The sequence below is a fragment of the Camarhynchus parvulus genome, chromosome 7, assembly GCF_901933205.1.
Source record: "Camarhynchus parvulus chromosome 7, STF_HiC, whole genome shotgun sequence".
NCBI lineage: Eukaryota > Metazoa > Chordata > Aves > Passeriformes > Thraupidae > Camarhynchus > Camarhynchus parvulus.
Window position 1 is genome coordinate 13,631,747 of NC_044577.1, and position 15,715 is coordinate 13,647,461.

The 15,715-nt window shown below is 41.1% G+C and overlaps 3 protein-coding genes across 4 annotated transcripts in view; 1 reads left to right on the forward strand and 2 right to left on the reverse strand.

Annotated features, from left to right (window-relative positions):
• Window positions 1–778, reverse strand: part of LOC115906029 (cytochrome P450 20A1) — a 15,710-nt gene extending 14,932 nt beyond the window's left edge. Inside the window, exon 1 of the mRNA XM_030952900.1 lies at window positions 471–778. Within this exon, the coding sequence (XP_030808760.1) occupies window positions 471–542 (72 nt within the window). The 5' untranslated portion in view covers window positions 543–778. The remainder of the gene's footprint in view (window positions 1–470) is intronic.
• LOC115906030 (alpha-aspartyl dipeptidase-like) lies at window positions 615–7,660 on the forward strand. The gene is made up of 8 exons (XM_030952901.1): window positions 615–760; window positions 845–933; window positions 2,058–2,132; window positions 2,674–2,753; window positions 4,092–4,265; window positions 5,719–5,778; window positions 6,540–6,622; window positions 7,154–7,660. Exons 1-8 carry the CDS (start codon window positions 660–662, stop codon window positions 7,230–7,232), a joined length of 741 nt encoding a protein of 246 aa, XP_030808761.1. The 5' UTR covers window positions 615–659; the 3' UTR covers window positions 7,233–7,660.
• The window catches only part of NBEAL1 (neurobeachin like 1), an 80,153-nt gene continuing 72,093 nt past the window's right edge, over window positions 7,656–15,715 (reverse strand). For both annotated transcript variants that reach the window (XM_030952899.1, XM_030952897.1), the window contains one exon: window positions 7,656–14,233. In XM_030952899.1, coding sequence (XP_030808759.1) covers window positions 14,132–14,233 — 102 coding nt within the window. In that variant the 3' untranslated portion in view covers window positions 7,656–14,131. The remainder of the gene's footprint in view (window positions 14,234–15,715) is intronic.

Genomic DNA, 15,715 nt, shown 5'->3' on the forward strand with positions numbered 1-15,715 from the left:
CTTTAAACCTGCTAAGCCGATAAACCTCAACTGTGTGCCTGGTGCCACCGGCTAAACCAGGATTATTCATCTGGTTAGATCAAAGATGTCTGCGTAAAGATTTATAGGGTCAAGTTTGCAATGTAGGCTATCACACACTGATTTGCCCTGGAGGCCTGCAAAAATGCAAGGCGAGCAGAGGATCCCGCCTTTGGAAAGCGGGATTCACTCCCGGAGCCCGTAAAGCAGGAGGAGCGCCGGGGCTGCGCTGTCCCGGGAACGCCCTGCCCGCAACTTCTCCCGCAGGCCTCTGCCACGTCCCGTCCGGCCCCGGGCCGCGGGCCGGGGGCACCGCCCGGGCCCAGGGGCTGCGACGGGCCCGGGGCTGCCTCAGCCCGCGGCCGCTCGCTCTCCGCCCGCCTGCACCGGGGCCGGGCCGGGCCGGGCTGTGCCGGGCCGGGCGCCCCCCGCCCCATGGCCGGCAGCATTACCGGGTACAGGTAGAGCACGGCGCCCACGAGGATGAGCAGGAAAGTGACGGCGAAGATGGCGAAGTCCAGCATGGCCAGGCCGGGGCGGCGGAGCAGCGGCGGCTCGGCCCCACCCCGGGGCCGCCGGCGGGGCAGGAAGGGGCGGACCGAGCTGGGCAGGGAGCCCGGCTCCGTTCGGCTCGGCTCGGCATGGGGGGCCCGCGGCGCCTGCTGCTGATCTCCAACTCCACCCTGCACGGAGGGGGGTACCTAGGCCACTGCCAGCAGCACATCCAGAGCTTCCTCGGGCAGTAAGCGCCGTGCGGGGCCGGGGGAGGGCGCCCGGTCCCCGCCTCCGCCGCGCCCACCGCTCTCTCCCCTCTCTCCTCTCCCAGGAAGGTGAAGCGGGTGCTGTTCATCCCCTACGCCCTGCACGACCGCGACGCCTACGCCCGCACCGCCAGGGAGAAGTTTGAAAGCCTGGGTAAGGCCGGCCCGGCTGCGGCGGCCACGCTGGCTGTGCCCAGGTCTGCCGGGCCGGCCCCGGGCACGGGGAGCGGGCTGCGGGCACGGGGAGCGGGCTGCGGGCACGGAGCGACCCGGGACGGCAGCGCCGCGGGGAACACGGGCTGGGCTGGGCTGGGCTGGGCTGCTGCGGTACGGGCAGCAAGGGCAGTGAGCAGCAGGAGGCGGCTGCGGACTTCTGCCTGGAAAGAGATGTTTTAGAGGCCTCCAGAAGAAATCCTGCTGCAAACACTTCTGCTCACTCCAGGGAGGAAGATTTTATCCCTGACTATTAAATGGCATATTTTTATCCTTCTCAATCACATGAGGGAACATTTCTTCCCATATATCTTAAACCTCTGCTTAAGCCGCTGGTTTTAAGTGAAGTCCATAACTTAAAGCACATCAAGGAAGCCAGATAGTTCCATGATGGACAGCAGCTGAACTTTGCTTGGAGCAAAGATCGCTGCAGAGCAGTCTACAGCAAGACCTCCACCTAGTCTCTCTCACTGTTAAGGGTAACTTTGGAGCCCTTAGTGTAGTAATAGTCAGTACTCACTTGCCTGGGCAGCACACTTTGCTCCTTGACTTGCAGGAAGATTGCTGCTATCAAATGCCTACGTTCTGATGTCTCTTGACTCTTCCTGTACTCAGTGAACCCCGGCAAGGCAAATCTGTCAAAGTCAGACATTTTAACAAAAACAATACTCCGATCAGGTATTTGCACAAGCAGTGCTAGAACCAACACATCCTGTCAGACTTCAGCATAGCCAGGCTGAGGACTAACAGCTTTTTCCTCATTTTCTAGTTACCTGGTAATGCTCAGCAGGATATTGTGCCTCAGCCTGCACCTGCTGAGTGAAAAGCTCTGCTCCTAGACAGAGTGCATATCTCCATAAAACAAACATTTCCTTTTGTACAGCTGGATGCTGAAGCCCTGCACTAATATAGGATGTACACTCTGTTTTACGTTGTAGAGTTCTCTGAAATTTCCCTGGTTGAGTTATTTGGCTCAGGGTTGGAGGAGGTGGGCAGGGAGTGATTGAATGTATCCCATTCTTCCACCAAAGTGACATGGCAAAGGTAAATACTTTTTCATTTAAGGTTATGGGCTGGACAGCATCCATGAATCTTGTGATCCAGTGGAAGCCGTAAGGAAATCTGAAGCAATATTTATTGGTAAGTTTTACTTCTTACTCCCCGGTGAGGATTTATATAGGGCACTGGATTAGTCCTGCTCAGAGGTGGCAGAGGTGGCAACAATTAAGCAGTTAGGCCTAGTAATTAGAAACTACAGAAGACAGTAATTGGGAGCCCTAAGACCCTAAATTTAGTGGTGGGCTGGGAAGTAGATTTATTAATGGAACTTCATCTCCAGTAAATTTCAAATTATTATTTTGAACAGTACTTCAGTGTAAAAACATGATCATAACAGCTGTACTATCACTTTAGCAAGCCCAAGAGTCTAGTCCTAATACCATGGTCCTGGTATTGGAAGAGAGGTCACTGTCAGACAGTGGCAGCCTTACAAGGATGACTCAGGGCATGCCCATGGCCTGCCCAGTGACCATTCCTCTGAAGCTTCTGGTTTTACTGCTTCTCAAAGCAGGATACTGTCCTGAATAGAGCATAGAACTCATAGTGCCTGCTGAGTTTGTGAAGGCTTCAATTAAAACTGATGGTGAAAGCATGCTAAATAAACTGAACTTTCTTTCTGCAGGAGGTGGGAACACATTCCGTCTCCTGAAAGCTCTTTATGACAACTGTCTGATACAGGAGATCAGGAAAAGAGTTCTTGAGGTAAAACTACAGATTCTGGCCAAGTCTGAATGGCTGGATCTCATGCATGAGCTTTTGTTCAGACAAGTCCAAGCTGATTCTGCACTTTTGTGTCTAATACACTTCAGATGTCGAGCCATCTCAAACAAGCTGGTGAACTGAAAACCATGGCCAAATAAGGCTGTCATTGAGTCATTGAAAAGACTTAAGGTCAGCAGTCTGTCTTCCTAGAGCAGTTTTCTAGATGCTGGATTGCAAGACCTTGGGATGTACAATGCTACATAGAACCCTAGAAGTAAACCCCTCAAAATAGCAGTCAAAAGACCCAGTGCAGGATTTAATCTGTGTCCAGAAACTCTGTTTTTCAGCTTGAGATGTCCACTTCATATCTTGTTGATAAAGATGTGTTCATGTTGCAGGTTGTCTGCTAATAAACTGGTGATAAAGTTGGATCCATATGTGCTTTTTAGACGGTGTTCTGTTGCTGTTGAAAATTACGTAATTCTTGTATCTCCTTGGAACTGAGAGGTGTGAGTGCCATTGAGCCCCTCTGGTCAGCAGCACCAGTCTAGCTGGTGAATCTCATAAGGCACAGCAAAGATACACCATCTCTGGAGAACAGAAGCAAGGTGTTCCCTAGCAATGTGGAACTGCAAATGACTTTATGCAGATTTGTACAAGCCACAGTATGGCCAGCTGCCAAGAATAAAGGTTAGCTAGGCTTATCTTAATATATAGAAATTCAACATGTGTTGTGGGAATGAAAGCCAGAAAATGTCCAAATGCCAGTTAAGTCTGGATAACTTCTGGGTTATATTACCACCAGTTGTCTCAAGACAGCTCTATTTTTACAAATTGTTCAGGACTACCTGTACACTTGCATATTTGTGTGGCATTCTTCTATGTACAGCATAGTACTCAATACTAATAGCTAAACAGTGCTAAACTGGTCATGGTTCTGGTAAGTTGTGACAACATTGCACTGAGCTTCTGATGGCCTGCTCTCTCCAGAAGCTAGTTAAAAGCCAGTTCAGATATTTCCTGTAACTGCAATAGAGGCAACTTTCCCTCTTAATAGCAAAGTTCACCATGCACTGACAGCCTGGTACATTCTCTTTTGGGGGGTCACAGAGTTGTGAGTACAAGGCAGGCAGCAGTTAGTTCTCTGACACAGAGAAGGTACTGCCCACCTCAGAACCTGAATTCTTGTTCTGCTTTTCACCTGTAAAGTTAGCAGCGAGAGGAGCTGGAAGCACTAAGTCTGATCTGACTGATGGCTTTCTAAGATTGATAGAAGATGGTATAAAATTGAGTTCCTAGTTGTGGTGCTGCAGACTGATCATTGCTTTTGTCTTTCAGGATGGGATTCCTTACATGGGATCCAGCGCAGGAACCAACGTTGCTACTGTCAGCATCAATACCACCAATGACATGCCAATTGTTTATCCACCTTCCCTGCAGGCTCTAGGATTAGTTCCTTTTAATATTAACCCCCACTACCTGGACCCAGACATTAAAAGAACTCACATGGGTGTAAGTAAAGCACACCAGAACTAACACAATAACTAGGGTGTGGAGGAGTAAAAATAGTGTGCGTTTCTGAGGCCTTACAAAGCTATAGAATGTCAAACAGCTGCTCCCTAGAGAAACTGGAAATGCCAATGAGGCAGTAACACTTCACTTCCTCCTAAAACTTAACTTTGCTTGGGAAGAGGAGTTGGCAGGAGTATTACTGAACGAAGTGTTTTTCACAAACAGAAGCTCTGCAATGTTTGAAATACTGTTGAAATGCTGGATATCTGGCATGGAATGGGGGAATTAAAAAAGAAAAGATAAACCTGAAGTGTTAAGATGCAAAACACTGGTTCTGGAAAGTTCTGTCTTACCTGCTGCTTGGAAAGCCCTAACTTAAACATAGATTAAGAGGCTTAAATATCTAAAGGTCTGAAGAAACAATCAGAACAGGGAGATGTTGAGATTCAAACAGTTGTGTAAGAAAATACCTGGGCACTGGTGTCCTTGCAGGGAGCACAGCCTGTGATGTCCAGTACAGAGCAAGCACATGCACCAGTATAGCTGAAAGAAAAACACTTCAGCCATCAAGCACAAAGACAGATTTCCATACAGTGGGGAGGAGCTCCTTCTTGAAATAGCATGTCAGCTATTCCTCAGGGAACAATCTGTGTGGTGCATCTTTTAAAAACCTAAATACTTTCCTCCCTGTAATCAAAATTCATGGTTAGAGGAAGTATTAAGAGTTAGGGAACAATGAAGAGATGGTGGATGCTTCTAGATGGGTGAAGAGATGGGTGTGCTTCTAGAATTTAGATGAAGTTGTAGGTATTCATTTAATCAGCTTGTCACTAGATTAGCAGGCAGTCTTTTCCCTGTAAATAATTTCTGTTCTTTCTCTCAGAGGAGGCTGGAAGCCCTGTGCTGTACCAAGTCCCTGCTGTGATCCTATGTTTTTATTTCTTTACTGTTGCTCAGTTCAGCAGCAAACCTCAGGAAACATGACAGAGCTGTTCACAGAAGGAAATTCTTCAGTGTAATACCTACTTGAAGACAAACAAGCAAATATTTAATCACTGAAAATCCATTATTCACTACTCTCACAAAGGTTGCACCTAGGCATTTGCTTCTACCACTTTCCTGGTAGTATTAGTACTATCTCTGCACATAGAGATAGTACTAATTAAAAAAAAAAAAAAAACCACACCCATGGATTGATTGAGTGGAAGTAAGTTTTGAGGCTTTTCAGGGTTGGGATTGTGTGAGTTCTGTTTGATCAACCTCCAGTAAATTGCTGCTAGTGATGAAGGGTAAAACACATATCTATTAAATAGTCAATCCTGCCATCCCATTCTACTTGAGGGGAAGTGCCTGCTTTGTTTGATGTTATGAAATTGTTTGATGTCATGTTACCTGGATAGTTCCAAGTCCTTACCTTACGGCCTGGGAAGCTAAACTGTGCTTATTGTTGCAGGAGACAAGAGAGGAAAGAATCCGCCAGTACCATGAAGAACCAAACACTCCTCCAGTTCTGGTGAGTAGTAGTTGTCCATCAGGAAGCTGTAGCATGATAAACATTTTAAATGCATTCATGCTAGCTCTCAGTGTGGGCTCCTTGCCTGTCAAGCCTTACAAAACCATGGATTGGAATGCTAATTGTATTCTTGCTAAGAGCTTGAGCCTTGGATATTGCTCATTGTAGAAAATGGATTGGGGCCAATGAAATGCATACTCCTGTTAGTGTTGCTCAACACTATTTTAGGCAAGCTCCGATCTTCCCAGTCACTGGACACCATATATTGGCTGTTGGGGTGGTGTTCATGCAGATGGTACAAAACTACCCCTTAATCTTTTTTGCAGATACTCTTAACTTTAATCTCTGTAATAGTTTCTGAATTTGCATATTCAGTAGTGTATATGTAATTTCATTATGTCTGTCTGGGGAATTGGGAGCTCTATGTTTCCTGTCCCTGTGTTTGATCTTGTACTATAAAGTTTGTGCACTAACAAACCCAGCTGGCTGTTGCTCAACCCAAACTGGATCTAAGAATAACTGTGGGAAAAAACAGTTTCCTCTCCTCCTTAATGGTTTCTCCTTAAAGAGTGAAAACTGAAATAAACCAGAAAATCAACTTCTAAAACAAGATAACTCACCTATTTTTGTCTTTACCTCTTTGTTAGGTAAATGAGGTTTAGTCTGTAGTCATGGTGCCACTGAGACTGGCCTGCTTGTGACAAGCATTCTACCCTTTCACATAGCTTGAAAATAATTTTAAATATTTCCACCTCCACCAGGGCTTGCGGGAAGGTACAATGCTGTTAGTGGAAGGAGATAAAGCCACGCTGCAAGGAGTGACAGGAGCACGTCTGTTTTTGAGGTAAATGCATCACTTGAACTGATAGCCTCCTTCAGACAGAAAGGAAGAGAGGTTTCTGTTAAACTCCTGGCACATGGTGCCTGTCCCCCACACCAGAAGTTACTTAATCCCTTGGTTCCATTTCTTTTTGGGGAAAATGTGAGTATTGTTTAATGCTCCAAAGGAGCCAGCAGTATGACAGCACTGCAAAGGCTGTCTGACTAACCCAGTGTGTGCTCTGGCACTGCATCCATTGCTGCTCATGTTCCCAAATTCTAGTTACCTTTCACAGAAAGAGCCCCAATAGTCAGGTCCTTTATTGCAAGCCAGGGAAATGCCAATTTGGCCCTAATGCACTGAACTCCAGAACAAGGGAATCCATACCTAGAATTACACGGACTGTATTAAGAAATCTAAAATGTATGTCACATGATGGAATCAAAACTCTGCTTGTTCAGAATAAGGGTGCCTTGATCTAACCCTAATAACAGACAGGAACAGAGTAGTCTCACCTCCCATTAAAACTCACAGCATGGTTTCTCTCGTTTGCAGGGGTAAGAAACCAACTGAACATGAGCCTGGAACAGATTTCAGTTTCCTCCTGACTGACAGCAATCCCCTGAATCCATAGCCTTCCATATTCTGCAGCAAACGTTACTATATAGGGAAGACAGTGAGGAAAAAGGAAAGAGATGCTTGTTGTCCCAGAGTGGGTAGGGTACTTCAGCTTTATAAATAAAGATCAATATGCATTAGGGGACTCTTTTCCTCACCCCAGTGCATGTCTCAGACATGTCCTTCCCAGCAGAAAGACACTTTTTGCTGCAATACTTGGAGAATCATAGCTAGTCAAAGCTTGAAGGGGTCTATGCATTGACATGTCCACTTTGATTCCTTCCCCACCAAAAAAAAAAGTTGCCTTAACACAATTAAGACAGGACACTGAGTCAGCTGTTCCCACTGCCTACTTTTACCTGCTACCTAAAAGAATTGTTCATTCAGTGTACTCCCACACTTAGTTTAATTTTTGTGTTATTAATAAAGGGAGAAGTTATGCATTCAATTACTTTTATTTGCTTCAGACTCATGTTAAATATATACAATGCTAATTATGTACAAAAGTGTGCATGTTAAAAATTTTCAGGTTACAAACTTGCAAATCCTAGAAAAGTGCAAAATTTTAAAACATCTTCCACCATGCTGTACAGGAAAAAAATCCATCATTAGCCAATATACACACTCTTAAAACATATTGATCAAACCAAAGTAAGACATACAGTATACTCTTAAAGCACCCAGAGGGAAAAAGATATTGCACAGAAGACAGACAGCAAGTTCATTACAGTGCCTGAAGGCTCATTTCTGAAAGTAGCTATTTCCAACACTCCTCAGACCTAACATTTAACTCTATAAAAAGGCATTTTTTGGCATTTAAAGATCCATTTGTAATCACGTAATTGCACAATCTGTAAGAATTATCAGAAGATATGGTTAACTTAGCTGTAAGGCCTTTGCTTTCACCCCCTGATTAGCTTTAGTAAAAATTCATCAGGCAAACTGAGTAGCGTCACAGCTTCCATCAAAACACTGACCAAAGGGAGGTAAGTCTCACATGCAGCATTTCTCTAATCTCGTGCTAAGTAGCTCCTGCAGAATCAGAACACATATTGCAAGTTTTTCTTGAATTCTTTTTTCCCCTCATGGCTTTCTTTAAGAAACAGCTCACTGCTGCTTATGACTAAAGTAGTACTGTCAGGTGCAATTTTTCAGTTTACTTTAAAGCTATTTCAAGGCAAAAAATATGGCTCCCTTGAAAGGAAAATACTGACTAGACAGGAAGCTAAATAAACAAGTGGCCTCCAAGTTCAGTTAGATCTATGATATCTATGGCTGGATGTTTTATATTCCAATCTCAAAACACCTTAGCAGCTTTAAACCATAATCTATACTGACAATCATGCTTCTGCGACAGAAGATGTGTGATGAAATTATGTCTGTGCTGAGTGTAAGCATAGTCCTGAACTCTGGAAATACCTGCCAAATTTCTCAAGTCCACTGGACAAAACTAGGAAGAACACACACTGAAGGAACTCTATTGAAAACAAGTGGAACACCTATTTTATTTGGGCCACATAGGTAAATGAGAACTAAAATAAAGACACATCAGTCTTCTTCCACAGATGCACAGCAAAAAGCTGAGTTAAAACTGAAAAAAAGGCTACCTTGGATTAAACACTGCAAGCAGTTCCTCACTTATGGAGTGTTCAAGACTGGAGTAAGGTGAATGGCATTCAACTGAAATGCAGAGCATGCTATGGTGCCACTCAGGCATTTTTACATTCAGGCATCTGATATCCATAACACCGAAGAAGGGAACAGTAGCATTTTACCAATTTTTTTTTTTTTTTTAATGAAATAGCTTTTTAGAAAACTTGCTTCCTTCAAAAGCATGTGCTTCCAAGGGCAATTTAGTAATAATAAGATTGGCTCCTTGGAATGAAAGACATCTTCTGAACACTTCAGTTGACTCTAACATTGGCATACAATGAACCCACATGTATATGATACCATGGAAACTTACTCTCCCCAAAAGGAGACTACCAACAAGTGTCATGTTTGCAGCCAAAACCAACACAGCTTTTAAGCTAGAAAGCATAAAAAGACCTAGAAAGCACTGAAGCACATGCTTGAATTTCCATTCAAATAAATATAAGCCTATGTAGTGCTTTCACATAACAGTAGTGATTACATCAGGCCCTAGGCTCACTCTAGGTTATGCACTTAATGTGCATGCTTTTTTTTTTTAATTATTTGAAAGGGAAAAAAAAAATATTCCCAGCACCTCAGCTCAGCATTTAACATAGTCAGCAAGGTGCCTTTAGCAGTGGAAGACAGGAATGCTTCAGGTGACAATACAGAGCATGTGTCTACAGAGACTCTCAATATAGGGGCAGAAGGAGGCTGACATCTCTACACCCCTTCTAGCTCTAAAGCTCCCTACCACTCTATAATCTGTATAGAGATACACATTTTCAACTAATTACACACACACAGTAAAAGCTTTGTGCAGCATTTGGTGCCTTTACTTATCTTTTCTAATGATTTTGTTCATTAAGATTGGGAAAGGTTTGCAAAGCCAACAGGGAGGAGGAAGACATGGTTTACAGAAGTGAGGTATACAGCTCCCATTGACTAAAGCAGGAGTTACCAAATCTGTGCATTACAAAAATAAATTTCTCATTCCAGCAGGACTATGTTAAAGAATTTTTCTAGTGCAGAAACTTAGTTCTTTGCACTCACTTAAAGGACAAAGAAATACAACTTTCAATACAAAGAAATACAACTTTGGGGATCCTTATAAGACAGCCAATTGATTTGGCCATTTAAAGCCTGTGAAGACCGATAAACCTGTTTTGTGATCATATGCATCATCTAAGGTATGCCAGAGGGGAAAGAGCTTTTTTTATATCAATGTTGCAGATTAGCAAAGCAATTGTAATATGGATGTGGATGAGTTTGTTTTTTTTTTTTGTAGGGGAAGTTGTGGGGGTTGGGGGTAGTTTTGTTGGTTTCGTTTTTTTCTTTTTTTACTCTTTTTAATATCAAACAATTCTTTTCCTAAGAAAATCGAATTTCCACAATGTGTCTTAACGACCAGGACAAATGCAGTTACTTTAGGACTGGGATTATGATGTTGTGCTGGTAAAGGTACGTGGATGATAGAAGATGTGGTTTCTAGATACCCTAGGAGTGAGTAATGGATAAGTACATTGGTTACAGAAAAATCTGCCTCAGTCAGATGCTAGCTTGAAGAGCATTTCACTTTCTGTATGCTTGTATAGTTCAAACCCAGCAAAGACCAGATGGGATTCTTCATTACAGCTAAAAAGACAACTAAAAATACTATCAAAAATTATAAGTAAATTGATTTAGAGAAACTTAAACATTTTACTTGAAATAAAGGAGATGTCTTCTAAATATCCTTTGGTACGCAAGTTCCAAACTGTGCTACGAAGAAGTTAATACTGCTAACTACTTAATCTCATTTATATACAGGTATGAAAAGTAGGTCAGTTTTCAGTTTCTTTTAGATATATATATTTATACTCCTACTTACTCATCTTCAAAGGTAACCATATGTTAAAGTTTGATAAATATTATTAGAGTTATTCCAAAAATTAAACATATGAAGATATCACAAAGAAGATCTTGACAAATGTAGTGCTATGAAATAAATGTCACTTAAGACTTGTTTCTTCTAAATTCCTCACTGGAATACCATAATCTCAAAACTTTGCTTTTTACACTTAAACCTTTGAACCAAACCAAAGGAGAATCTTATTTCACCAATACTACCTGAAAAAGAAAAAATTGGATCCTAAGCTTTACTGACTTGAGGAAAGCAAAGAATTATGCAAGTCAGTTCACCAATTCACAGTGCACTGCATAACAGTCTTCAATTCAACTGACTAAACAGCTGATCAGAAGAATTATTTTCTATTTTTAAACATTATTTTCTACTTTTTACGCAACTAAGTTAAACCTAAAAGAAACAACATACTAGCTAATGCTCACACTTACGACTCATTTTTTATTTAAAGCTGGTTTTAAACAAAGGCGAAGTGCAGACTTTTCACAGCTATGGAGGTCTTTCCAGATGGCCTCTGGCAAGGATGCCAAGCTGTGATGGTGCACACCTCCCACCCCCAAGGAACAGATCTCAGACCCAAAGGCCATGGATGTTGCCATTCTACCTGGGGCATAAAGCAGCAGCTCAGAGCTCACCTGCCCCCTCCTCATTCTGCTGCTACTGCTGCTTTGTACTGAGCACAGACCAGCCTTGAGTTTGAGAGCCCAAGAACTGTCCACATTTAAACCTGTCCCAGGTATTTGTGATGATCACCCAGTGCTTGTGAGGCACTGAAATTATGGTATTCAAATGTCAAAGGTCTTAATAATAAATTATTTCAATTATTGTGACATTATATTTTACTTAAACTGACACACTGTGTTCATTATTCTTTAATATTGAAAAATGTTAAGTCAGCTGTTGTATAAACGTACCTAACCCACAACAGGATGTTTTAAAATGCTTATACAAACCCCTCTGTGCAAGTGACAAGAAGAAAACTGTGCTTCCACCAAACACTACATAAGACCCATCTCCCTGTTTCACTTCATTCTCATGGCCTAAAACATGATCATTTCCTGCCCCCTTTCCCTCCAAATAAACACTTGGCCTTGTCTATGCATTTAAACACAACATTAATACACACCTATAAAAAACCCATCAATTCAATTCCCCAGCTGAGTGTTTTCAACCTCCCATAACACAGAAAGCTCTCACATTCTGAGCTGAAATACTTTTAAACTAATCTATACAGAGCTCCCCTGAAATCCTTTCTTCATGAAATCATAATCGACAAACATACTTCACATTCTCATGAACAAACTTAATACTTCCAGAGTATCCTTAGTATTCTTACTGGATAGGTAACTGATGAAAAATAGTATTTTTCACTTCTCTACAGCTTATTTGAAAATATGGGATGTGGGTTAATTTACAATTTTTTTACATATGTGGAGTATGAAAAAACCTACACCACTCTACTTTTGGAAGTTTAATCTTCTCTTGGCAAGTGACTCAGGAAAATAATTCTTATTTTCTCCTAACTTTCCAGACAATCCAGTCTGTCACAGTGATTAGGCAGAATATTGCAACTATGCATAGACCCACTTGTTCACTAATCTGATTTATTTCATTCACAAAAGTTAAGAAAACGCAACACAGCTTTCTTTACAAGTACACTAATCAGCCATCAAGAGGGATTTTTTTTTCCAGTAAAGAAAGTGAGGAGGAGAAATCGGTTTGAATGAGACTAACACACCTTGTAAAGATTATCCTTTAGCAGGGTAAGGAGATATTATTATTTCTATAAAGTCAATAAATATTGTGCTTAAAGTTAATGAAATGAGATTATACATTATGTTCCTCAGGTAGTTCAACAACTCCCCAGCCACAGGGCATATCTGATAACATTTATGAGAGATACAACACACATTCATTTCAATAAATAAATAAAAAATAACAAGAAAAGCGATGGTAGAGGGAAGAAAGGGGGACCCAAAAGGGAACATTCTAGCTAACAATCACTTACACCTGCCTTGCATCTGTGCTCCCCTCACCCCATGGGATTTTCTTCTTTTAATACATACATGAATATACATATATACATACACACACATATATACACATACACACACACCTTTGCACGCTGATCTGGAAATTCGTGTTTTCCCTCAGCACCCAGCTTTTCTAACAGTATAGAGTTTATCATTTCAATCAGTAACATTAGAAAAATATCAGATTGCTAGGAAAATGCACACCCTTCTATCATCATGTATTGCTAAACAAACAAACAAAAAAAAATCAGTAATGGTTCTCCAAAACATAGTAAGCAATTTGATAGAGCACACATAAGGATCTGATATTTTCTTTTACCAGGCCTTAAATGCATTTTGAAAATGGATATATTATCTGTTTTTCCCTGTTTATTTTTACAGAAAAGGAAATATGGTTAACAACTGGTTTGGTGAACACCAAGCCAAGAAACAAACAGGTGCTATTTTTAATTGAATTGTGCTGCAATGTTGCATAATGATTCTGCAGTGGAAATCTATCTTTTGTTTGCAGAAGTAGCCTTACTAATGAAGCAGATTGATATTTGACCAATATAGATAATGAGTCTTCCTGGGTATTTCTGCAAGATGTTAAATATATAATAGGATTTCTTGGTGTATGTCTTAAGTTAACAATATAAATAATTTTCAGCAGCAATATTTCCTACCTCCTTCAGCTCCTTCACCACCTCCAACTCCTTTGAAGTTATTCATGTCTGTACTTAAAACAATTTCTGATAAAGTAGTGCAACACAGATGTCCCTTGCAGAGCAGCCTAAAATTGGAACTACACAAAAGAAGAGAGCAATAGCCATTTACATAAACAAACTGTAATAAAGTTCATTAGGCTAACAAACGTACTGAGAAGGTCGTAAACCATCATCTATTCAATTGTGAATCCAACTATTGCAACTACCAGAGTTTTAATTTACTGGGAAATAACAGTGCTGTCAAAGCAAAGCCAAATATCTTGTTTGTTATCAAGGAGCATCTGGGCCCTACTCAGCTTTAAATCAAATGCTACTTATCTTAAATTCAATTAGTAATCTGGCGATTTGAAGACTTCTGGGGGGATGGTTCAGGGTTTTTTTAGCCCTCCCAAACCACAGTTTTAGCAGCTGTTGAGAGAGGGATTTTGCTGTGAACAAGTCAACACAGTTAAGGACAAATATGCAAGCAGGCTAACTTGCCTGAGTACATATGCTTACTACGATACCTCTACCGTAAGTTCTTCATCAACAAGAATCAAAGGGCTTCACATTCAAAGCCCTAATTACATATTTATACATCTAAAGTGGCCAAAAGATTAAGCATTTTTCTGGAATCCATGAGAGAATGTAGAAGCAGCAATCACTTGGAATCTTGAGTGTTATATTCAGTCTCTCCTGCTGAAATCTGGCTGAGCCGTTTGCTTGATCCCCACAGCTTTCGGGAAAGCTGACCTGAGCGCATCTGTTTGAAAGTAATTCAGAGAAACAAAAGGAGGGGGGAAGGGATAAGGTGGATAAATTAAAAAAGAATTCAGACACTGAATCTGGTGAAATGCAGACACTACAATGTACTGCATAAACAAAATATACCAACAAAAATTATTTGAAAATAAACTAAAAGTTACACTTAGGGATTATTCTTGGGACTGACAAAAAACAACAGACAAAACACTAACCACATTCTTCTCTGAATTTGAACAGTTAAAGGGATATTACCCACTAATGTGTACTTATATGCTTAACCTACTTCAAACGGCTTACAAAGAGTGTTTAGATTGCTATTTTGATAGGAAGAGAAAAGAAGAGGTGAATGCCAAGCAAAAATGAACTAAATGAGAAGAGAGGACATTTTATTTTAGAGATTTCAAACAGAAATTGCCAGAAGTGGGAAAAAAAATAGCCAAGATGCAGGACAGTGATAGCAGAATAAAGGAAAAAGAGAAAGGTTATCTCCTGGTATCAAATTTATACAGTCTTCCAAAGATCCTGGGTGAAGAGCTCAGTGGAATGTTTAAAGCAGAAGTAATTCATAGAGAGTATTCCATAGGATAAGATGGATAACAAGCAACCAGAGGCCATATTAAATCCAGCATCTGGTAGGTCTACAATCTGACAACAGTTTGTAAGAAACTCTTCATTACCTAAGCACAAGGTTGATGATTGGCCCCTAGTGATCAGCCTGGCAGCTGATTAGGTTCTGAAAATCCTCATAGTTCAATAAATAAGATCCATGCCTGTACAACTTTGAGAACAGTTCCTCACAGTTACTACTACAAATGTTACCTGCTTCTGAGCTGTATCAGCACAGCAGCAGTGTTCTAGAAAAGGCACAGCACTGACCAGGATTAACACTAACAAGTGATAATTGCCCAGACTTCTGCAACATCCAAAACAGCTAAGTAATTGTTAAAAATACAAAAGCGTTTATTATACTCCACATTAGAAACTGTCAGTGCAGAAACACTAAGGGCCAATCTTGGTAGCAAGCAGCATTTCACTTTTTGCACATTAAAGCAAGTCTGTGCTAAGGATCCAATCCTCTGTCCTAAGGATCAATATCACCACTGAAAGCCAGAACTACAACACTGTCTTTGCATACAGATAAAGTTCCAGGAATTAACACATTCCTTCCAAAATAAGTCATTCAACAAATGAACACCACACATACACACACTTTTCAAATATATTGATTGATGCCATTATAGAAAACTAGAAAATCTGGGGCATAATGTTGTTCCTTATATGTTTGTGTTAAAAAAAAATACCTATTTACATAGATGTTAAGCTTGCATATCATCTGAACTGTAAACAGAAAATCCTGGGAAAAAAGTCACTGGAAAGCCTCTATAACCATAAAAGGAATCCAGTCTTTGAAACAACAATTTCTGCATAGTTAGAAAAATAGATGTGATTAAAAAATGAAAACAAGAAAACAAAAAGCCTT